This window comes from Bufo bufo, chromosome 8 (genome assembly GCF_905171765.1).
Source record: "Bufo bufo chromosome 8, aBufBuf1.1, whole genome shotgun sequence".
Taxonomy (NCBI): Eukaryota; Metazoa; Chordata; class Amphibia; order Anura; family Bufonidae; genus Bufo; species Bufo bufo.
The window spans coordinates 162,077,443-162,101,884 of NC_053396.1; the positions used below are offsets into that span (position 1 = coordinate 162,077,443).

General features: G+C 47.8%; 1 protein-coding gene across 1 annotated transcript in view; it reads left to right on the plus strand.

Annotated features, from left to right (window-relative positions):
* The window catches only part of GPC3 (glypican 3), a 712,927-nt gene that overhangs the window by 376,645 nt on the left and 311,840 nt on the right, over nt 1-24,442 (plus strand). Inside the window, exon 5 of the mRNA XM_040442690.1 lies at nt 15,189-15,314. Coding sequence (XP_040298624.1) covers nt 15,189-15,314 — 126 coding nt within the window. The remainder of the gene's footprint in view (nt 1-15,188; nt 15,315-24,442) is intronic.

The window sequence follows — 24,442 nt, forward strand, 5'->3', positions numbered from 1 at the left end:
CGAATACTACTCGTATCTGCCCTAATTTTTTAGGATGATACATGCCGAATATGGGTAAGTACCAACACTCCTCCGAGTCTTGGAGCGCGGGTGCCATTTCTGCATGGTTGTTCTGGAATATTCTTTCCATAAAGGTAAAGAAATGTTCTTTCATCTCCAGTGTCCTCTGAAGTTTGTGCTTGAGGGAGATGAATCGACTGTAGACAAATTCTTTATTGTTAGGTAAGCGTTGTCTCTGGGGTTTAAATGGTAAAGGTGCGACCCAGCTTTTTGACTTGTCTTTTACAATTCCTTGATCCATGATATCCAAGAACAGCCTGTCTTCTATTGACATTGCGACCCTGTTGTCTTCCCTTGTCCTGTGGAAGACTGTGCACCCTAAGTGATCTTGCTCACCATCACAGGCGTGATCTTCACAGGAGGGATCTGTGAAAGGACAGGCACAGGAGCTCTTTGTGGCAATTCTTTTATCAGGAAACTGCTCTCACATGGCTGAAATAGGGAAGGACGTCCATTTTATAGTGTATTGGTGAGCATACTGATGACTAAGGTCGGCTTGTGTGCTTCTCCTATGACTGCAGCACGCCAGACCTGCAGGGTATTGCGATGTGAGGTCACGGTTTTGGGCAATCGAGGGTTGCTCACTGTATTGGAGAACCCTGGGTAGGCATGCGGCAGTGAAGGAGAGGTAGACACAGTTCCTCTGGGGCACACTCTGTATGTAGGGACCAGGCCTGATGGTGGATGAGGTGCCCTGGATGTTACAGGTATTTTTAGTGCCTGGGGCAAGGTCCCTTTTGGATTCGTGACGCCAGTGCCTGTAACGGTGGCACACCGATTTGTAGTGGGAATAATTGAGGTACACAGATGGTATAGTGAACCAAACGTTGCTTTACTGAACAGTCCAACTTTATACAGTAAGGTAGTTATACAGTCCTTTGTATTACAGCTTGCAAGCAGGCTTTTTCCACAAGATGGCAGGTATAAGTTATGCAAGATACTCAGAGGGTAAATCCACAATGCACTCAGAATCAGGTTGTACCTTTCCTCAGAAATAGCGTACACTGTTCCTTTCTAGAACTCCTGTCTGGTTTCAATCCCAAGGCCCAAATGCCTAAATGGTGGCTTATATCCTTGGTATATATATATATATATATATCTTCCTCTCGTATTAAATCCTTGCTTTTCTTCCTAAAGCATCTGCCTATCAGGGTTACTTATCTTTGCCTGTAGTATGTTGGCTTTATTGCTGCAGGGCTGTGGTTTCTCCCAGGAGGTGACGTCCTGCAACTGGGGTGTCTCTACTGAGCTAAGCCTAGCCTCAGGAGCTTCAGGTGGACGAAGTAACTCCTCTAGTCCCCTGGAATGAACTACCACTCCCCTGTCTGGGCCTTCCTATATATATCTAAGGCCCTCTAGCTCCCTCTAACGTCTGGGAGGCTAAACTACACCCTGACAGGCCTGACACCCAGCTAACACAGGGAAATGCATACACATAACATTACAGGTAATAAAAACACATTAACCCCTGCAGTGCCCACCTTTACCTAGTGGGACACTACATACCACCACGCTATAAAGTTGCCCGTCCTCGGCGCAACATGGAGGGGCCCCGCCTGGCTGGATACTGCAGCCTGAAAGACAAAATGAGAACCGGCATACATGGCAAATATCACAGCAACAATACAAACATTGACAACCAATATGACTGCAGGGAATGGTGAAAAGGGGCGTCGTTCTCTTCTCTCAGGATAATGGAAGGGAACAGGGGCGCTGACCTGGTGCAGCGTATCAATAAACCAGGATAGTCCATAAATGCAAATTGTCCATAATAGAACAGTAGAACAATATAAAACGATGTAAAGTTCTTGGAGGCTCAAGGAACAAATATGAGTCCGTACCCAGGCTTGCAACAGAGTTAAACAGGGGTTTCCCGTGAGGGGCTACCTGGGCTCATGATGTAGTCCTCAAACCTCACAGGTGGGTGTCCCCTGGTAGAACGGGTAGACCTCCTTAGTGGCGGAGATTCTTCCTGCCTGAACTCAGGAAGGTCAAGGGAGCTCACCGCCTCTGGAACTTCTTCAGGAACTCTCTGAGGTAAGGTCTCCTGAGACGGGAGACCAACAGGAACAGGAGCAGGAACCAGCAAATTCAACCAAGGCGTGAGGGCCCAGTGCAGTGGCTCTTTATCGTGGATCAAGTTCTCCACAGCCTGCATAGGGTCCATAGGTGGAGCCGGCAATTCTTCCTCAGAAGGCTCAGGCTCCATTTCCTCCGCCGCTGGTTCTCCTTCGATACAGGGTTTGAGGCGGTTCCTGTGAACAACTTGGGGACCTTTTCCTTCTCTGGAGACCTGGTAAATGTGGGCTGCAGCATTAGGTATGGCAGTAACAAGGTAGGGAATCCTTTCCCATTTGCTGTCCAACTTACTCGTCCGGTGGTTGTTTTTCAACCAAACCTTGTCTCCAAGAGCCAGGGGTCCCGCATGGGCAGTCTGGTCGTAGTCTTTTTGCTGGCGTTCCCGGACATTCTCCATGCGTTCTTGCACAATCTCCTTGGCATTAAGAAGACGCCTCTGGTGCTCCACTACCCAATCAGTCCTGGGCAGTGGGTTGATCACATCTGGCACTTGTACCCCCAGGGAGTGATCCGCAGGTAATCTCCCTTGTCGCCCAAACATCAGATAGAACGGGGTGTAACCGGTGGAACAATGGATGGTGTTGTTATAAGTGTACATCAGTTGTGGCAACAGAGTAGGCCAATCACCCCTCGTATCAGGGGGTACTGCTCTCAACATTTCAATGAGAGTCTTATTCATCTTTTCACAGAGTCCGTTACCTTGCGGATGATAGGCGGTGGTCCGGACTTTCTGGCAGTTGTGCAGCAGGCACATCTCATGGAACAGCTGTGACTCAAACGCAGACCCTTGATCGGTGAGGATCCTTTCTGGGCAGCCGTAGGGCAACAGGAAATGCTTCCAGAACGCCTCCGCTGTGGTCTTGGCTGTCAGGTCTTTCACAGGCGCTGCTACGACAAACTTGGTGAAGTGATCAATTATAGTCATGGCATAAGTATACCCAGAGCGACTCGGCTCCAACTTCACATGATCAATCGCGACAAGTTCTAAAGGAGCTGTACTTACAATAGGATGGAGAGGCGCCCTCTGGTCATGGCGTTCAGTCCGCCCCACAGCACAGGCAGTGCATTCTCGGCACCATTTTTCGATATCCTCTCTCATCCCAATCCAATAGAATCTTCTCCGTATGGTGGCCTCAGTCTTCTGTACACCGAAGTGTCCGGACTGGTTGTGGTACATGTCCAGTACCAGGCTGGCATCCCGACGTGGCAGGAGAATCTGGTAGACTTTATCACAGGACACTGGATCCAGACTCCTTCTGAGCAACAGGCCTCTTTGAAGGAATAGTTGGTGGCGATGTCTCCACAGTCTTACTAGTTCTGGGTCTGCACTCTTCCTGCGGATTCTCTCAGGGATTTTCCCACTGGTAAGGAAGTCAAGCAGTTCACCGAGGACTCTACTTTCGGACTGGAGCTTAATCCATCTTTCTTGATCGCCTCCGGACTCAGGATCATCTGAGGAGGGAGGATCAGCAGCAGGGAGATTTTCAGTACGGATATTATCCTGCTGGGCAAATTTATTGTAGAACGCGGGCATTTCCACTTCTTCCCAGGCATCTTTTAGCTCATCTGGGGCCTCTGTAGTGGGAAGCCGCGACAGGGCATCAGCATTATCATTGGAGCGGCCCGCCCGGTACTTTACAGTAAAGTCATAGTTGGCAAGGCGGGAGGCCCATCTTTGCTCCAGTGCCCCTAACTTGGCCGTGTTCAGATGCGCCAGGGGATTATTGTCCGTGAAGGCAACAAACGGTGTGGCAGCGAGATAGTCTTTGAACTTTTCAGTCACAGCCCACACTAAGGCAAGAAACTCCAGCTTGAAAGAACTGTAATTCTGGTCATTCTTTTCGGCTCCCTTCAGGGATCTGCTGGCGTAGGCAATTACCCTTTCCTTGTTGTCTTGCACTTGAGCCAACACGGCCCCCAAGCCTCTTTTACTGGCATCCGTGTAGAGGAGGAACGGCTTCTGATAATCTGGGTAACCCAGAACAGGGGGTTCAGTCAACTTCTTCTTTAGGATTTGAAAGGCAATTTCTCGTTCTTGGTTCCATTCAACAGGAATAGGGGTTTTGGGGCTCTTCTTTGGATGCCCCCTCAACAGTTCCTGGATGGGATCCGCAATTTGTGCGAAGTGCGGGATGAAACGCCTGTAGTACCCTGCAAAACTGAGGAAGCTTCTCACCTCTTTTACGGTCGTTGGAGTAGGCCAGTTGCGGACAGCAGCAAGTTTATCAGGATCAGGCTGTATTCCTTCGGCACTAACAACGTGCCCAAGGTATTTGACCGCCGGTTTCAGTAGGTGGCACTTGGATGGCTTGATCTTGAGGCCATATTTAGCAAGAACTTGAAACACCTCACCCAGGTGCTTTAGATGGTCCTCATACGTCTTGGAGTATACAATGACGTCATCCAGATATAAGAGTACAGTCTCAAAATTCCTATGGCCTAGACAACGTTCCATCAGCCGCTGGAATGTTCCTGGAGCGTTACACAGTCCAAACGGCATACAATTGAATTCAAACAGGCCTATAGGTGTAGTGAAAGCAGTCTTTTCTCGATCTTCTGGGGCCATGGGTACTTGCCAGTACCCACTGGTTAAGTCCAAGGTAGAGAAATAGGCTGATGACCCCAGAGCAGTCAAGGACTCTTCAATGCGTGGCAATGGATATGCATCTTTGTGGGTGATTTGATTAATTTTTCTGTAATCCACGCAGAACCTTATGCTGCCATCTTTTTTCCGGACAAGAACTAAGGGCGCAGCCCAGGGACTATGGCTGTCCCGGATTATATTAGAGTCTTTCATCTCTTTTATCATCTCTTTCACAGACTGATAGGTAGTAGGTGCTATGGGTCTGTGCCTCTCCTTAATAGGAGGATGAGAGCCAGTGGGTATGGTGTGTTTGATTACACTGACCTCTCCATAGTCCGTGGAGTGCTTGCTGAAAGCCTGGTGGTGCTCCTTCACCAGCTTCAGGACTCCCTCTATTTGCTCTTTTGGGGTGGCTTCGTTCCCCACCTGTAGTTCTTCCCACCAGGATGTCGTAGGGGTGCTGCTGCTCTGTGTGGTCTGGAACGCCTCCGTGGCAGGCAGACGGATCACATCCTGGAAAGACACTTGAAAAAGCTGAGCAACGGGGCAGTGTTTAAGGAGAGTAACGGGATGATCACCAAAGTTAATTAAGCGGACAGGCACTTTACCTTGAGACACGGTCACCAGGCTCTTGGCTGTCCGTATGAAGGGATGATTTTCAAAGGGAATAGGTTCCACTAGGGCTTGATAGTCCCCAACACAGCACGGCACCACAGGATGATCTGGGAATTTGGAGGCAGAATTACCGGCCGGTTATCCCGGATCCGGACAGTGCAAATTTCTCCTTTCTTGTTGGCAAACCTTTGCTGAGCACACAGCACGCTAATAGTCTTTTGGATAACTCTTCTGGAAGCAGGTGAGGCTGAAGATATAGTTTGATTTAATGCGTCAAGCACTTCAGAGTAACAATTTTTCAGAACGTTAGTCCCTAATATCACAGGGTGTCCTCCTTTATCTCCTGCTTGTACCACAATCACGCCTTGCTGTGGCAGGGTGGCTTCTCCCACTTGAAGGGTAGGTTCCCAATACCCATGCACTTTCACTGGCTTACCGTTGCTGGCAATGATATCTAGCCAGGACTCTGGTGGCTGGGTGAGAAGACTTGGATCCCAGAACTTGTCAAAAGCAGGCCGTTGAATGGTGGTGACCTGTGACCCAGTGTCCAAGAGGGCTTCAAAGGGTATCCCGTTGATGCATATATTAATTTTTGGACGGGATCCTACATATTTAGGCATCCAGCTTGGATCCTTTGGACCTACTGTTCTACCTCCCGAGGGGCGGTCCTCTGCCTCAGGGGTTGCCCGTTTAACTGCCAGCACATTGATTCAGTATGTCCATATTTCTTGCAGTGGTGGCAGACAGGCTGCTTTCTGCTCCTGGGCCGGTACCTTGGTCGCCCATCAGGCTCTTTTGGGTACACGTCCCCATATGCAGGTGGGAGCCTTGGAGGAAAAGGACTTTCATCTTCCAGTAACAATGGTCTCTCCCATTCCTCTATCTTTTTGCACATCTTCTCTAGGCTTAGAGTAAGATGGTTCACTTGCTCCATGAGGGCTGCCACTACTTCCGTGACTGGAGCTTGGGTGGCCTGACTGACCCCTGCAGACCCCACATTCACAGTCTTGGGCTGACAAGCCTGGGGTTCATAGGAGGCTGCCGGCCCTGGAGCCGGGTTCTGGCCCAATATACTGATGGCCAATTCTTTAAAGTCCAGAAAGGCACAGTGGGGGTGTTGAGCAGACAACATGCGTAGCTGGCCCTTTAAATGCTCATTACTTACGCCTGCAATGAATTGCTCTCTGAGAGTCCGGTCCTGGTCCTCAGCTTCTTTAGGATCCACTTGGACTACCGCTCTCAGTGTCTCTTGTAAGGACAGGGCAAAATCGCGGAGCGACTCTCCAGGCTGCTGCTTTCTGCTGAAGAAACGCATTTTAACTTCTGACACCGTTCTGGCCTCAAACGTGGTGCCCAAGCGATCAAAGATCTGTTCCAGGCTACTTTTCTCAGAGCGGGGCCACGACATGACTTCCCTGCGGGCGGCCCCTTCCAACTGAGCTAGGAGGATCTCCATTTGCTGTTCGGCATTTATGGGGTAAAGCCGGAACAAGGCCAGTATCTGTTCCCTAAAGTCCTTTAACTTATGGGCTTCCCCTGAATAACGTGGGAACCAGGGGGCCCCAAAATAGTACGGCATAGTTAGCGGCATCATGCTTGGCGGTGCCGCGGCGGCAGGGGCCCTGGGGTCGGCTGGGGATACTCCAGAAGGCACGACTGGGGCCACCTGTGCGATTTCCTCAGGTGTGGACATGGCGTTGCTAGGTGGGTATGGCCCTTTAAATGTAGCAGAGCGGACCGGAGCGGCAATGATAATAACTTTTTTTTTCCACAGAAAAGTCTTTTGTCGCTAACGGGGCTCCCTCCGGTGCCCTGGCAGGGGTTGGGAACGTTCCGGTAAGGTAAATAGCAGAGCCGGCAACAGTTTTAAGTTGGTACTCACTCCGGTGGTGCTCGCTCCAAGTCTCGCGAGATGCGGGATACGGGCGTCGGACGTCCTGCGTACAGCATCAGCAGGTGGGCGCGGCCTCTCGTAGCTCCGGGACTCAGGTAGGCGGCACCTTTTTCTCCAGACAGGGCGGCGTTCTTCCTCCTCGCCGGCTGGGTGATGACTCCGCCTGGTTCTTTTCGCGCCAAAGTCCTCTTTTTCGCGCCAAACAGTTCACCGGGCGCACTTGTAATCCACCTCAGGTTTAAGTGGCAAAATGGCTGTCTATTCACTGACAGCAAGCGGTGGCTTAAACAAGCAGCAAACAGTCCAGAATACACTATCTTCACACCGCTAATAACGACAGTTCTTTGGCCCAGCAATTTTCAATAAAACAATTAGGGCTTGTCACTTTAAGGCAATTTTTTTTTTTTTTAGCACACAGTTTTATATCCGCAATGGCGCAGGAATGTTCCGTAAATCCTGTTCGTGACGCTAATTTATGCAGCACGCCAGACCTGCAGGGTATTGCGATGTGAGGTCACGGTTTTGGGCAATCGAGGGTTGCTCACTGTATTTGAGAACCCTGGGCAGGCATGCGGCAGTGAAGGAGAGGTAGACACAGTTCCTCTGGGGCACACTCTGTATGTAGGGACCAGGCCTGATGGTGGATGAGGTGCCCTGGATGTTACAGGTATTTTTAGTGCCTGGGGCAAGGTCCCTTTTGGATTCGTGACGCCAGTGCCTGTAACGGTGGCACACCGATTTGTAGTGGGAATAATTGAGGTACACAGATGGTATAGTGAACCAAACGTTGCTTTACTGAACAGTCCAACTTTATACAGTAAGGTAGTTATACAGTCCTTTGTATTACAGCTTGCAAGCAGGCTTATTCCACAAGATGGCAGGTATAAGTTATGCAAGATACTCAGAGGGTAAATCCACAATGCACTCAGAATCAGGTTGTACCTTTCCTCAGAAATAGCGTACACTGTTCCTTTCTAGAACTCCTGTCTGGTTTCAATCCCAAGGCCCAAATGCCTAAATGGTGGCTTATATCCTTGGTATATATATATATATATATATATATATATCTTCCTCTCGTATTAAATCCTTGCTTTTCTTCCTAAAGCATCTGCCTATCAGGGTTACTTATCTTTGCCTGTAGTATGTTGGCTTTATTGCTGCAGGGCTGTGGTTTCTCCCAGGAGGTGACGTCCTGCAACTGGGGTGTCTCTACTGAGCTAAGCCTAGCCTCAGGAGCTTCAGGTGGACGAAGTAACTCCTCTAGTCCCCTGGAATGAACTACCACTCCCCTGTCTGGGCCTTCCTATATATATCTAAGACCCTCTAGCTCCCTCTAACGTCTGGGAGGCTAAACTACACCCTGACAGGCCTGACACCCAGCTAACACAGGGAAATGCATACACATAACATTACAGGTAATAAAAACACATTAACCCCTGCAGTGCCCACCTTTACCTAGTGGGACACTACATGACGACCCATCCTAGGTCAAGTCTCTGGGCGTATGGAGCATTTTGGGAACCGTTATTCTGTCCTCTAGCCTTATGAACTCGTAATATGTCTCTTCCAAGGAGTAAGACTATCAGGGCTTCTGGGTCCAGTTCCAGTATCAGGTGAGCTATACGCTTCAGGTGGGGGTGGTATGCCACTACCTCTGGTGTAGGTATCTCAGACCGGTTGTCAGGAATGTGATTGCACTCCAGTATGGTTGGCAGGGACAAGCAGGTCTGACCATCCATGGACTCTACCTTGTACCCAGTTGCTTTACTCCCCGCTGTCTCAATGGTACCAGCGCATGTCCATAAGGAGTAGGGAGAACCGGGCCCTACAATGTTGAAGGTGTCGAAGAAGGTGGATTTAGCTAAAGACCTGTTGCTTTGATCATCTAAGATTGCATATACCTTGATTGCCTTATCTTGGTGGCCGACCGGATAAACTCTGACATGGCAGATTTTTGAGCAGGACTTCCCTTCTGTGAGTCCTTTACAGATCTCTGTACACTGAGAAGTGACTACTGGGGTATCTTGGTAGCAGGCATACTGGCTAGGGGACGGCCACTCTGCTTTTGCACCCTGCTTCCTCTTTTGCTGTGTGGCTGGCGGTGTGTGACCACCACCTCTTCTTCCGAACTGCACACGTCACTCGCATGACCTTGATTCCATGTGTGGTCTAGGACCTCATCATCCTCCACATCGATGATCTTCCACCCGATCTTCATCCCTGCCCTCCATGCCGGACTGCACACTGCAGAAAGCCGCAGCAGTTGGCACCTGTGTTTCGTCAACATCAGAGACGTGCTGCGGTGGTCCTCCCATGTCCACATCATGAAACATAAGTGGTTCGTCATCAGTGCACTCAATCTCTTCCACTTCTGGGGCAGGGCTTGTGGATGGCCCACGGAAACCCTGCCAGCAGAGTCATCAAAAAGCATAAGAAACTGCTGCATGACTTGGGGCTCAGACTGCTTGGCTGATTTGCAAGAAGGTGAAGTGAAAGACAGATGCCCATGGGCTGCAGTTGCCAACTCTGCGCTTTCAGCAGGGGACCGGGTGGGAGACAATGTGTAGGAACTGGAGGCACTGTCAGACACCCAATCTACTACCGCCTCTACTTGTTCTGGCATCACCATTCGTTCACTGGTATTTGGGCCTACAAAATAACGCTGAACGTTCTGTCACCTACGTGCACCTGAGGAATGTGTTTCATTTGGGCGTGTAGCTGGCACAGATTGACCACGTCCTCTCCCTGCAACAGGAGCTCCACCAACACCAGCAGCACCACGACTTGGGCCACGTCCCTTATTTGATGCTCTCCTCATTCATTGAGGTCACCCACTGAACTAACGGACAGATTAACTATATTAATTTACCTGTCACGTATGTACTGCAGGTGTACCTCACACCAAAAATAGGTATATGTCACCCATTGAACTAACAGACGGATTAACTATAATAATTTTCCTGTCATGGACGCAGTGCAGGTGTACCTCACACAAAAAATGGGTATTTGTCACCCACCGAACTAATAGACGGATTAACTATATTAATTTACCTGTCACATATGCAGTGCAGGTGTACCTCACACCAGAAATGGGTATATGTCACCCACCGATCTAACAGACGGATTAACTATATTAATTTCCCCTGTCACGGATGCAGTGCAGGCGTACCTCACACCAAAAATGGGTATATGTCACCCACAGATCTAAAAGACAGATTAACTATATTAATTTCCCTGTCACAGATGCAGTGCAGGCGTACCTCACACCAAAAATGGGTATATGTCACCCACCGAACTAACAGACGGATTAACTATATTAATTTCCCTGTCACGGATGCAGTGCAGGCGTACCTCACACAAAAATGGGTATATGTCACCCACCGAACTAACAGACGGATAAACTATATTAATTTCCCTGTCACGGATCCAGTGCAGGTGTACCGTACACCAAAAATGGGTAAATGTCACCCACCGAACTAACAGACAGATTAACTATTATATTTTTGTGTCGGGGTACAAAGATGGTGCATTGCACCCACAAAAAAGTCACTATAGGTCATCCACAGAATAAATAGCCAGATGAGATTCCTAACACTCTCCCTCACTTCAGCTGCCTGCTTCCTGTCCCTGCACTACTGAGAGCTGATGGGCAGTGCTACATGTGATCCAGCTTGTATAGAGGCTGGGTCACATGATGCACCGGCCAATCACAGCCATGCCATTACTAGGCATGGCTGTGATGGCTTCTAAGTGCCCACAGCTTAAAAGCTTGCTGATTGGCTTCCCTGCAGCCTTTCAACATGCTTTATTAAATGCCCTAACACCAAACTCGAACCCGAACTTTTTCTGCAAAACATCTTGGGATGCTGATGGACGTATTCTGAGACACGCTGTGTTGGATCTTGTTCATCTAGGTCTGGCCCAAGTACTGTACTTTGCTGTGTTTCTCGGATTTGGGGAACTCCAAGGCTTCTAGGAACTCTGCTTTGGCTACTGAGGCTGCCGCTTCTTTCTCTGCGGTGAGTTTTTCCAGTGACGCTTGCAGGCGTACTCTCTCCTTTTCCATTGACGCTTGGTGGCGTACTATCTTCTTCCAGTGACGCTTGACGGTGTACTCTCTCTTTTTCCAGTGATGCTTGCAGGCATGCTCTTTCTCTCTCTGTTTCTTGGTCTGCTTGCCTTAGCTTTAGTTGCATCTCTTGTGTGGCAAAGGAAGACCTTACTTTTGCTGCCTCAGCTTCTGCACGGGCGAGAGCTGCAATTTCTTTTATTGAGGACTTGCTAGAGCAGCTTGCTCGTGACCTGGTCCTGAACAATGATGCCAGGCTAGTGGACATTGTGTGCCTGTTTGCTGGCTGCTTAATGTCTCTGTGTGGAATCAGTCTATGTAGAAACGGACTTCAGCATGGTCTGGATCGTGCTGCACTTGCTGGGGGCTGCACTCTCACTTTTTGTGACTGTATGGCAGCCGCTGCAACCTTGTACGCAGGACCACGCGTGTGTGTGTATAGTCAGATCCACTATCGCTGGTGACTAGCATCTGTTTTACTATTCTGTCTTCATACACGTTCACACAGTGTGCAGTCTTACATTCAGCATAAATCATTCCTGTCTTCCAAATGAGAGAACTGTTTTTTGTAGTCTAACTTGTTTATTGGTTAACAGGTCGTACATAAGTGATTGATTGATTATATACGATTGATTGGTAAAACTACAAGAATACAAATAACATGTATAAGTATTAAGCATAGCGTAGCATGTTCTATAACATTACATTAACACTGAAGCACATGGTAAAATGGCTGCTTGTACATAAGATTGCATGGCTAGCTAACAGTAACAACAACTCCCTGAGTAACAATTACAACTAGCTGAACAGCTCTTCAACACACAATATCCCTGAAACAAAGGTAGATCTCTCACCAGATATGATTTTACAAGGATGGTGGAGTTTGAGAAGGAGAAATGCATAGGACAGCTCTGCTGATGTGTCCTGGAGACTGGAGACTTCTCTTTTCCAGGATGATTTGCACTTCCACAATGCAGTACGCCACCCACAATGCAGTAGTATTGTAACAGGCAAACAAAGTGTAATACAATTTAAGACCGCTAGATGGTGCTATAACCACACTAAACACTTCAGAATTACCCTGACCCTGGCAGAATGAACTAGAATCATTTTCTAACCCTGCTGGGCAGAACAAAACCAATGCCTTTCCTTTCAAAGTTTATCCAGACAATGTGTGCAGATAGATACAGTGATGATAGATCTATAATAATGGCAGTTCTCTCTTTGTGTATATTCACTACTCCAATGTTTGGCCAAATGCCCGATATTTATTTTCTATGCAGCTAATTAGTTAATATCTAGCAGCTGCTTAGTCTCCTGCCTTCTGCTGTGATATACTGTACAACTATCTGATAAAATAGTATGGTCCATTTTTGCGCAAAATCTGTCATTTGACATATTACAGGCACATGAAGATAGTATTGATAAAGGTATGGTTGCTCAGACCTAAAATGACCACTCCTATTGGCCACTCTAGGCTTCACTTTAGGAGAGACTTTGGGGTTCATTTATTAAAGACTGCTGTTTCACTAGCGTTCTCAGTAAAAAAAAAAAACAGCTGAAGGAAGATCTGACAAATTTTTTTGGCGTACGTCTCTTAATAAATTTGTTGCATCTTCTCCTGTCCTTGTGCCATCAGCTGCTGTTAGATGACGGCTCCTCATTCTGGTTCTAAAGCTCAGGATCTACCAGGGCTTGTAGGAAGACCTGCTGATCTGGAGGCAAGAGGGTAGATGATACATAGAGGGGAGATGATACCTATCAGGACAGGGGTGTTATGCCTGGAGGGCAAAGTCTTATTTGGGGATGGGAGACGAGAAGTTAAACCTGGAAGATGGGATTATATGTGCAGGGGGAATGAGTGATTATACATAGGTGAAGGGACATCTGGGTGGAGAAGATGGAACCTCAAGGACGGCAGAGGGGAAGATGATACCTGGTAAGAGGAGGGGGGGGGTTGATATCAGGAGAGGGAAGAGAGTAATACTGGAGGAGTGGTTACCTAAAGGGTAATGGCTCGTTCACATGGCAGAATTTGTCAGCAGAATTTTGATGCGTACACTAAAATTTCAGAGGTGGCCATGTGGTGTCTGCCTCCCATTATTTTCAATGGGAAGCAGCGCTGCAGTTCTCGGGCCAGCAGTTTAAAGGTGCGATCTCACCCAGAAGAAACAAAGTAGTAGGTCCAGCACTCGGGTCTTGGATAAAACCATACATTCTTTATTTCAAATCTCCCAACACCAGTCAACGCATTTCAGACTGTAGTCAGTCCTTATTCATGACATCAAGAAGACCTCACCAAGAAGGGACAGACTCTGCCTGAAGCCATGAAGGGTATCCTCAGTTCAGCTTCATTCAAGCGTCAAAATCCGCAGTGTGAATTTACCCAGGGGAGATAATATCTGAAAAAGGGGATGTAGGAAATTACATTGCGAGAGGCAAAAACCTGGAGGAGGTGATTCCTGAAGGGAGGAGACAACACCTGGAAAGTGTGGGGGGATACACAAAGAATAGTGATACTTGGAGTGAATATGGGGAGATGATATCAGGAAGAAGGGGGATGATCCCTGGTGGGGGGAGATGATGCTTGGAGGATGACAGAAGAGGTATATTACCTGGAGAGAGAAAATCAATCATATGTTGGGGAGAGGTAAAGATGTCTGCTTTGGCTCTGTTACTTGTTACTAGGGTACTGCACTCATACTTGAACGAAGAAGACTATATGATCATGGTGCTAGAGTAATACATTAGTGTGTCAAGGGCAGTATGAGGGCTGTTAGATATACACTTTTGCTTCCTAGGTTTCATCTTTTTATGTTTTTCCTACATCATTTGTGCAGGGAAATATACAATATTGTTTTGGGGGTTCTTGGTGCTCATCAGTAAAGAGCAAAGTACTGATTGACTGGATGAAATGCTTTAGATGCAGTTCAGGGGGGAAAGGGGCTACTGTCTCTAGTTTGGCTGGTATGCGGTTATTTGCTTAAATATTTTATTTTGTGCTTTGCCTGAAAAATAAGCCTGTGTACACTGCTGCAGTGTCTCTTCGATGAGAAGCAGTACTGCATCTGAAGCTTCTTATCCATCCAACCTGTACCCTGCTCTGTGCTGGTGAGGGGCAAGAACCCTGAAACAGTGTTGTCTACAAAGTGGTGTCTACATGGGCGTAACTATAGGGGGTGCAGAGGCAGCAGTCACTACAGGGTCCAGGAGCCTGAAGGGGCCCAAAGACCCTTGTGCCACATAAGAAGACACCGATATTATAGAAAGCGCATGCTGGTCAAGCTACACCTGTGGCTGGAGGGAAGGTGTTTGTTCAAGAATTTGGCATCGGGGGGGTGTCTCAGGCAGTACAAAGGCTATGTGCTCCCCTGCCCCTGGCCACAAAGCACTGAGGGAAGAGGGCCTAAGCTGAACTCTTGCACCAGGGCCCATGAGCCTTTAGCTACGCCCCTGCATCCAACCTGTACCCTGCTCTGTGCTGATGAGGGGCAAGAACCCCAAAACAGAGGGGTGTCTATGGTTTGACTGATATAAGTTCATTTGTATATTTAAAGACTTGAAATACAGGTACATAACATTTTCACACCACAGAAGAAGTAGGGTAGTGCCCAAGGACCCATGGCCAGAGGGGCTCACCACCAAGACAACTCTCATTAAAGTGCAGATCCTGGAAATTTAAAAAAATTGCAAGGTATAAGTGATCCACAAATGAAGTTTTAATGCCCAAGAGTCGGTCATAGTCCCCTACCATAGCGTGCATGCATTTATTCCAAATTAATAAATCATAAAACTTCCCTAAAGACAGATCACACTAGGGTCTCTTTAATGGCCTCATTGAGCATCTGCTAACATGACATTGCTAACTGTGTTTGTTGTTCTTCCAGGGAGTTTATAATGAAGCTGAAAGCCTACAGTCATTTTTATGGCAGTCTGCCTGCCCTCGTCTGTCGTCATCCCACTGTAGCTGAAAATGACACATCCTGCTGGAACGGACAGGAGATAGTTGCAAGGTAATTATTTGCTATGCTGGGTATCTGTATTGCCCTATATATGTCATGATTTCTTGTTGTAGACAGTGCACTGGTTCCGTGAAATCGCTTGATAATGACATATTAATTTTGCTTTTATTATCCTCTTACTTTGAATTTTCTGTAATACTATTTTGCTACTTGCTCTTAGCAAATCACCATTTTACCATTAACCGTATTGTATGCTCTGTCAGCAGGTGGGTGCACAGGCGCTAATTAAGGGCTAACATAGCTAATTGTCCATTGCTGCATGTAGGAATGTAGAATTGTAGAAAGAGGGAGAAAAAGTTTTAAAGGGTTCATCTCATGATGTAAATCATGACACTCCGACATTGTAAAGTATATGACAATCTCCTTCTTACAAAGCTAGAACCAGCCCTTAACTTCACATGGAGCCAGAGGTCATCCCATTCATTTCTCCAACTGCTCTGCTAGGTTTATTTCAAGCTGGCAGCTCAGGGGGTGTGTCCTTTCTCAAGGGCATATTCTTTCTCCTGCAGCTCTTTCTCTCTATTACAGCTCAGGGGGTGTGTCCTTTCTCAAGGGCATATTCTTTCTCCTGCAGCTCTCTCTCTATTACTTCTCAGGGGGGGGGGGGGGGTGTCCTTTCTCAAGGGCATATTCTTTCTCTTGCAGCTCTCTCTCTATTACTTCTCAGGGGGGGGGGGGGGGGGTGTCCTTTCTGCCGCAGCTCTCTCTCTCTCCCTTTGACTGTCACAGCGTCTAACTGAAGAAAGGACTAATAGCAGTTGAAGGCTGGAACTTCAACTGGTGGTGGATAAAGAAATAAGGAAAAGCGCAAACAATAGGTGGTGCTATACAGACAGATTTTGTTGAATAACTCAGTGGCTACACAAAATGTTTAATGTCATGCAATCACAAAAATATTCACATCCTGGTGCTGCTTTGAAAAATGTGGAACAACCCCTTTATCAAAATGTTAAAGTTTGTAAAACCATTAAATTACAGTCAGACGTTCCTCTACAGTACATGCAATATACTGTATATAGTCATTGACAAAAAAATAACGAACCCAGACAGAAATTGGATTGCTGCAAAACTCGGCATGCAGTTATGTCAGGCAGATATGTAAATTACAGGTGTGGTCTGATTAGACACTGGATCTTGCCACGAGAGGATATAAAAGTGCATCCCCACTGCTCTATGAAAAGGCTTTCAGAGGCTACTTTTGGGTATTGCACCTCTTGGTGAGAGATGGTTGACTGCTAGAAATGCCTCTAGGATGCACTTGAAGACATTTTGCCCAGTTGACAGACTTTGAGAGGGGGCACATCATCGGACAGAGAGAAGCAGGATGGTTGTTTTGACGAATTGCCCGCCATCTCCGTACACTGACAAAAAGCATTCAGCATTTTTCAGTCATCTCTGTTGTAGAGTATTTTTTACCCTTTTTTGTAACGCTTTAGTCATTAGCACAGTAGATCAGTAGTTAGAATGGTTGCCTTATAGCGCTGGGGCCCTGGGTTTGAATATGATCACGCGCAACATCCAAATAGAATTTATATGTTCTCCTTATGTTTGCATGTGTGCCCTCTTGATTGTTCTCCTTCCATGTTCTGAAATATGCTGGCAGGTTGATTGGCCTCCTACGAAATTGGTCCTTATATATGCTTGAATTTAGATTGTGAGCACCACTAGGGACAGAAACTGATGTGTGACGATGTGTGTACAGCACCGCAGAATATGTTGGTGCTATATCACCATAAATATTGAAATGACCCTCCTCTGAATAAAAGTGAAGTCTGGCACATTTCTGCAGTGGGCAGTGTGGGTCATTAGTGACACCTAGTGGACATCACTAGAATGGATTTTTTATTCTTTAAAATGTCTCAGTTCATTGCCAGCAGCGGACTTGAATGATGATTTCTCTTTGAACACAGCACTCTAATCCCTCTTTGAGAACATTGGTAATATTGCTGCTAATCCTATGACACTAGCCAGACCTACATGCAGCGTTCTTGCAGGCTTACACATGACCTTGTCTATGTTGTTCATTTGTGTGTTAGTCTCGTCCTGCGTTATGCAAATATTCAGATCTGTTTGACCTTCATTGCATATGAGAAAAAACTTTCTTTTTAATGACTGTTACATTATCCATAGAGAAGGCTGAAATGATATACTTCAGTTCTGTTTCATTCTTCATATTTGAGTCGTATATATTCCCAGCACTATTCGGGAAGAGTCAGCTGAAGTATAGATCAGCGTCTCCTCGGTAAGGAACCTTAGGTATTAATTAACCTGTACTTACCAAGCTGACCTAAACACTACAGGGACGACAAGGTGTCAGCAGATCATTTTTAAAAATTACTCATGCATCAAGGATATGCGTCCATTAATATGAATGACCAGGCTCGAGGCGGTGTGCGACCTCTATTTGTCCAACCGAAGGATCGGTTTGGGGATGTTTTTCATCGAATTTAATGTGCATTTAAAGTTAGATTTTTCACATTTTAATAGAATTTAATAGCGTCCCAAGAACTCATCCTTAAATCAGTTGGAGACATCTTTTTAGTATTCAGCAGAATTATAAAGCATGGGCTGCATTTTTAGAGGTTATAGGCTTCCCTAGATATACTCCAGAAGCGCTGGTTTCTTATATCATGACCCCAATTACCAAGCCATATGCGACTTAAGCCTCAATGACACGTCAGTGTTCCACGGACTCGTGCTGTACATGTTCTCCACGGACAGCACACGTCCCTATTCATTTTAATATGTGTATTCACACATCAGTGTTTTATCACGGTCTGTTTTGTCCGTGTTCACAGATCGATCATGCCCATCCGTGTTTCATCCGTGTTTCACTGATCATTAGGAAGAGAAGCTTTGAAAATTATTTTTCAGCTGTGCAGTGTCAGTGAAGGACGAATGACACCCGGACAGCAAAAAACGGACACATGGACCTAATATGGATCCTTCACGGACGGCTTCACGGATGCATGACCTTTTCACGGATTTCAGCACAGATGTGTGAATGAGACTTTAAATGGATGCAATCACAAAAATCTGGTTTTTCGTTTTGTTTTGTTTTGCCTAAAGCAAGACGATCACCAGGAGAGATCCTTTTAATGTTCTCTCTGCCCAGTAGGTTTAGTCATTTTACATTTTTGGTGACCAGGACTTCTGACTTGGCTAGCTTAAACGATAATTATACGACCCATTAAAGGTAATCTATCACCAGGAAATTCGCTGATAAACTAGGCACAATGTCTATTCCTTGTAATAATACCTTTATTCTGGGGAAAAAGTACTTTTAATCCATATGCAGATGAGCAGTTAAAGGGCGGGCCCAAGCTGATCGGCGAACTCTTGATCCTCCTGCTTCCTCTGACAGCCCCTGCCTTTCCTTCTTGATTGACAGGGCCAGATTCCTGCATAGTCCTCTCTTCTTTCCATGTCAATCATGAAGGCGAAGAGAGGGAGGGGCCAGAAGATGCAGCCGGTGGAGTAAGGTTGCACAGAGTGGCTTGGTCCACGCTCGGTGCACTTACTGCTCATTTGCATATGTATTAAAAGTACTTTATCTCCAGAAAGAGGCAATGGATCGCTAAGTAAAGGTATCATTTAGAGATGAGCATATCCATTCTAATGAGTTGACTCGTCTCATCAGGAGGACTTCTTCACATGTGAGGGACTGGCCCACCAGAATACCAGAGGGATCCTCTTGTGGGCCTAGGATCTCATACCATAGTGGTCCAGGAAAAAAAAAAATTGGAGCCAATCACTTGCCATGAGGGTCTATTTCTTTGAATCAAAAACTATAAGGCCCCTTTCACACGGGCGAGAATTCCGCACGGGTGCAATGCGTGAGGTGAACGCATTGCACCCGCACTGAATCCGGACCCATTTACTTCAATGGGGCTGTGCAGATGAGCGGTGATTTTCACGCATTACTTGTGCGTTGCGTGAAAATCGCAGCATGTTCTATATTCTGCATTTTTCACGCAACGCAGACCCCATAGAAATGAATGGGGATGCGTGAAAATCGCATAGCATCCGCAAGCAAGGGCGGATGAAATGCGATTTTCGCGCATGGTTGCTAGGAGACGATGTGAGTAAATTGATAAAAGTCAATTTACTGTATTATTTTCCCTTATAACATGGTTATTAAGGAAAATAATAGCATTCTTAATACAGAATGTTTACTAAAATGTTGCTTGAGGGGTTAAATTTTTTTTACAAATGAACTCACCTCATCCTCTTGTTCGCGCAGCCAGCATCGTCTTTTCTCTTCATCTTTCAGGACCTGCAAAAGAACCTTTGATTACGTAATCGCACTAATCGACTCAGCGCAGGTCCTGCTGAATGAAGATAGAAGATTCTCCACGTGGTGAGCGCGATTACGTCATCAAAGGTCCTTTTGCAGGTCCTGAAATATGAAGAAAGAAGATGATGCTGGCTGCGCGAACAAGAAGATGAGGTGAGTTCATTTGTTTTTTATTTTTTAACCCCTCAAGCCCCATTTCAGTAAGCATTCTGTATTAAGAATTCTATTATCTCCCTTTATAATCATGTTATAAAGGAAAATAATAAAATGAATAGAACACCTAGCCCAAACCCGAACTTCAGTGAAGAAGTCCGGGTTCGGGTCTGGGTACCACATTCAGTTTTTTCTCACACGCGTGCAAAACGCATAGCATTCGCGTGGAAAAAACTGAACATCGGAACGCAATCGCAGTCGAAACTGACTGCAATTGCGTGCCTACTCGCACGCTTTTCCCGCAATGCACAAGCGACGCATCCGAAGCAAATCCAGGACGCGCGTCTGAAAGGGGCCTAAGACTTTATTAATGATGTGGACATTGGGCCACAAGAATAATTTCCTCTGGTGCGACCAATTTCTTGCCTGCGCCGCAGCTCCGATTAGCAGATTAAGGGCAGGGGCTTTGCTTTGGCTTCGAAGCTGACTGAATCTCCGGGCCTGTCAATCGAGCGGCAGGTGGGCACTTCTTCACTTGCAGGGACAGCCCCTCACAGATGAAAATGTCCCGCCGATGAGACGTCTAGAGTCATTAGAACTGATTTGCTTCTCTCTAGTATCATGATATTTAGCTGAGCTAGCCCTACAAGGCTCTGTGCCTGGTTTATCGGTTAATGTCCTACTGACAGATTGGTGACTGGTAAGGGCTAAACTATGCATGGTAGGTTTTGTTATCGGCCGCTGTGGTCTCTGTTTCGTATCATGCATTTAGTCATAAAAACTAAAAACGTTTTGGATAACTGACATATTACATCATATACTTCTGGCTGCTTCTATTCAAGTGCAGGCCGGAATTGGGGCTGCAAGCCTGGATGCAGGCCTGGCATGACCAGGGCTTGGAGGGAGCTGATTCCTGGGATAGGAAGGGTTAAGGAAGGGGAATGGCGATGGGAGGGGTTAGGGGTGCGGTTTAAGGCTTAAGAAGGTTAGCAAGGGCGGGAAATGGGGCCATTTTGTAGGCACAGCAGTGTGGCAGCAGCCCAGGTCTGAGCTGCTGCAGTACCTCTTTTTGCGGTCGATCCTGTCCCACGATGTCTGAGGTGGAAGTGCTCCTGGCGCAGCTCCGTGCAGCAGCGGAGAGCAGGGGAGCGGGGTGGCTGCAGGCTACTGTCCAGGGCCTGCTCCCGGGGTCTGGGGAGACTGCTGTTTTGTTTCTTCCCTCCAGCCGGCCGCGGAGGACTAGGCCTCTGGCGCGCCTTAGTCCAGATGTGACCCCGAGGGTCCTGCGCCGGTTAAGGAGCCCCACTGTGGACCCTCCAGCACGCACCGCAGTTAGTAACAGGGCTTTCAGGCGGTCGCATGCTGGGAGTAATCCTGTAGTGCGGCGGGGCCCTGGGAGGGGGGTGCGGGACCCCCCTCCCTGATGCAGGCAATGTTGGATCCGGAGCTGGTGCGGCGGGGGGGCCAGGCCCTGGTTCCCTTGCCCGGCGTGGGAGTGCGGTGCAGGCAGCATCGGCAAGACGGCGGGGTCATGTCGGCGGCCCTGTGCTGGTTTCCTTACCTGAGCAGCGCGACGCTGGCTCTGTGTCAGCTCTTGATGAAGGAAGACGGATGACATCTAGTGGCGGGGCTGTGGAATTGCAGGCCTCTGGAGATTCAAATGAGACGTGGGCGCCATCTGGTGGTGGGACTTCGGTACTGCGGGCCTTAGTGTCTGCATGTGGATGTGACTAAGTCCTTTTGGGTGGTGCAGGCTTTAACTGGTTTGCGAAAGCATTCAGCTGGGGTGGATACTCGCCGTCCGGTTTCGTTTGCTTTGTTGTTGGATATGTTGGGACAGTTGGAGGGCACTTGCGTGTCAGTAGGAGAAGTCCAGTTGTTCAAGTTGGCTTTTTCGCTCGCCTTTTTTGGAGCCTTGCGTATTGGGGAGTTAGTTAGTCCGAGTAAGGGTCGGGCTGGGGGCCTTCGCGGACAGGATGTGGAATTATTTGAGGATAGATTGGAATTCTGCATCAGACGGTCAAAAACGGACCAACCGTGTCGGGGTTGCCGGGTGGTGTTGTACAAGGTGGAGGGGTCGGACTCGTGCCCGGTTTGTTGCCTTACGGAGTTTTGGGGAAGGGACGAGGTCAGAGGGGCTGGCCCGTTGTTAGTCCACGTTGACCGGTCTTTTCTCTCTCGTTTCTAGTTTGTTGCGGTTATGAGATCATGTTTGTTGGGATTGGGTAAGGACCCCTCGTTATATGGGGGTCATTCATTTCGGATAGGTGCAGCCACGGAAGCGGCTTGGGGGGGGGTTGGGTGAGGATGTCATTCGGCGCATTGGCCGTTGGGAGTCCCTTCGGTTTCGGTCATACGTCAGGCCCGCGTGGCCATGATGGTGGTGAACTTGGGAGTGGGGGGGTGCAGGTGGCGAACAGTGGATAATATGTTTATTTTGTTTTTTCTTTTGTAGGGGTTTCACCGTGCTTGATTTGGATTATGGGGCACTCCTACGTGATCTGGGGAGCATTGAGAGCGGCGGTCAGGCCGGACGGAAGGCAGTTATCGTTCTCGAGAGAAGTGGCCATAATCCGATGGCTGGGGATGCGGGGCATGCTGTGGAGTCGGGTCCTCCCTGAGTTTCACAGGTTTGCGCATTTGGATAGGCGCCCCGGTGTTTTGGTGTTGCATGTCGGGGTGAATGATTTGGGGTCGCTGCAGGTGTGGCGGAACGCAAGGAGGTGAGGTGTTGCCTTGGAGTTGGTGGTTATGGTGGTTCTGGCGTGGTGGGGTGGGAGCCAAAAGGAGGCTCTGGACTCCCCAGGTACTGGTTTAAGGTGGGATATGGCGGGTAGCGGCCCACGTTGGTTGCTCTTGGTTACAGGTTCCTGCCTCTGAGCTGGCATTCATTGGCTAAAGGTAATTTAACGGAGGGTGGGGCCGTTATCGATGGTGGAAGTCTTCCGGGTGTAGGGCTGACGTCATCGGCGCAGGCGCACTGAGGAAGGAGCGGCCGTCCTTCTCTCAGAGCGCCTGCGCCGAATGACGACCGGTACAGCGCAGGCGAGGGATTTGAGGCTGCAGGCAGGGCCAGCGAGAGGAGGAGAGCGCTCGCTGGCCCTGTCAATCAAGTGGAGAAGGGGGCGTTTTTTCAAACAGAGGATGCGGCGACTACCAGCAAGTCTGCCCAACTTGCTGGTAGTGAAGAAATTGACATATAATAAACGTACGTTTTTTACTGTAATTACTGCACTGCCCGAGGTAAGAGGGGCATATATGGAATCTGCTTACATTAACAAATATAATAAGTCAAAAACTGAAAATTGGGGGTTGGGGGGTGACAGAAGCCCTTTAAAGGGGTTGTCCAGATTCAGAGCTGAACCCGGACATACCCATATTTTCACCCAGGCAGTCCCCTGATGTTAGCATTGGAGCATCTTATGCTCCGATGCGCTCCCTTGCATTGCGCTAGATCGCGCAGGGCACGGGCTCTTTTGTTTACAATAACACACTGCCGGGCAGAGGCTTTCACCCGACAGTGTGTTCGGTGACGTCACCGGCTTTGCTGGGTGTGCTTTAGCGCTGACATAGCCGTTTTACTGGCTAGGGCAGCGCTAAAGCCCGCCCATCAGTGCCAATGATGTCACCGGGCTTCCTGGCAGCCCCATGGAGAGCCCGGTTCGTCACCAGAACTCCTGAAAATGCCTTTGCCCTGATTCGCGATTTAACACAGGGCAAAGGAGAGCATAGTAGCATGAACTGCTCCGATGCTCAAGTCAGGTGGGCTGCCTGGGTGAAAATGGAGGTATGTCCAGGTTCAGCTCTGAACCCGGACAACCCCTTTAAAGTGTAACTGCCATTTAACTACCAAAAATGAAATTCCTAACATATGTGATGCTGAATGGAAGATATTCATGAAGCTGCATTTTTCAGCTAATTTTACCTTTCTGATGTCTATATTCAGCCCTTAGCAACCATATTTCTCTGTGCCTCTATTTCAGCAACTTCCTAAGATGGCCTCTGCTGCTCTTCCTGTGATGATCTTTGCCCTTCCTTGAGGCCATCCTGTATTTCCCTTACTTCCAATAAGCCCTTGCTCTCCTCACATGAACTAGCAGGACCAATCAGAACGCAGATAAGTTCCCACGGTACCCAGAGTAGTGTGTATCCTTACATACAGCTAACCAAAGACAAGCCCTACAATTACATTAAATCAGTAAGCATTTATTTTAACCTCTTAATAGGCAGCTGTCCCTCATTCTCTTCCAGACTGACAGGGAGGTGGGGGGCTGCTTTAGCTGCCTATATATCTGGTTTGGTACCAGCTAGAAATATGGGCTTTCAGACAATACCAGAATGACATAAATCTGTTCAGTAAAGGGGAAGATATCAATGATAGAAATCGGGTTGCTGTGAATGAAGCTGAAAGTGAAAGTGAAAGTAAAAGCAGATTTTTACCCGCGATTATTCCCGACTCTATTTCTAACAGTGATTTCTCCTCTGTTGCTTGGACTAGAGTTGTCATTCTGGTCTTGTATGAAAGCCTAGACTGTCAGTTTTCAAACAAGATCTGCTACCATTGAGAAGATATCACCATCTAAAGCAGCTCTCCCCCTCCACTTTCTGCCTCAGCCCAGCTCCAGGCTGTCAGGGCTGAGCTCCTCCTCCCAGAGCTCATCCGTCTCTT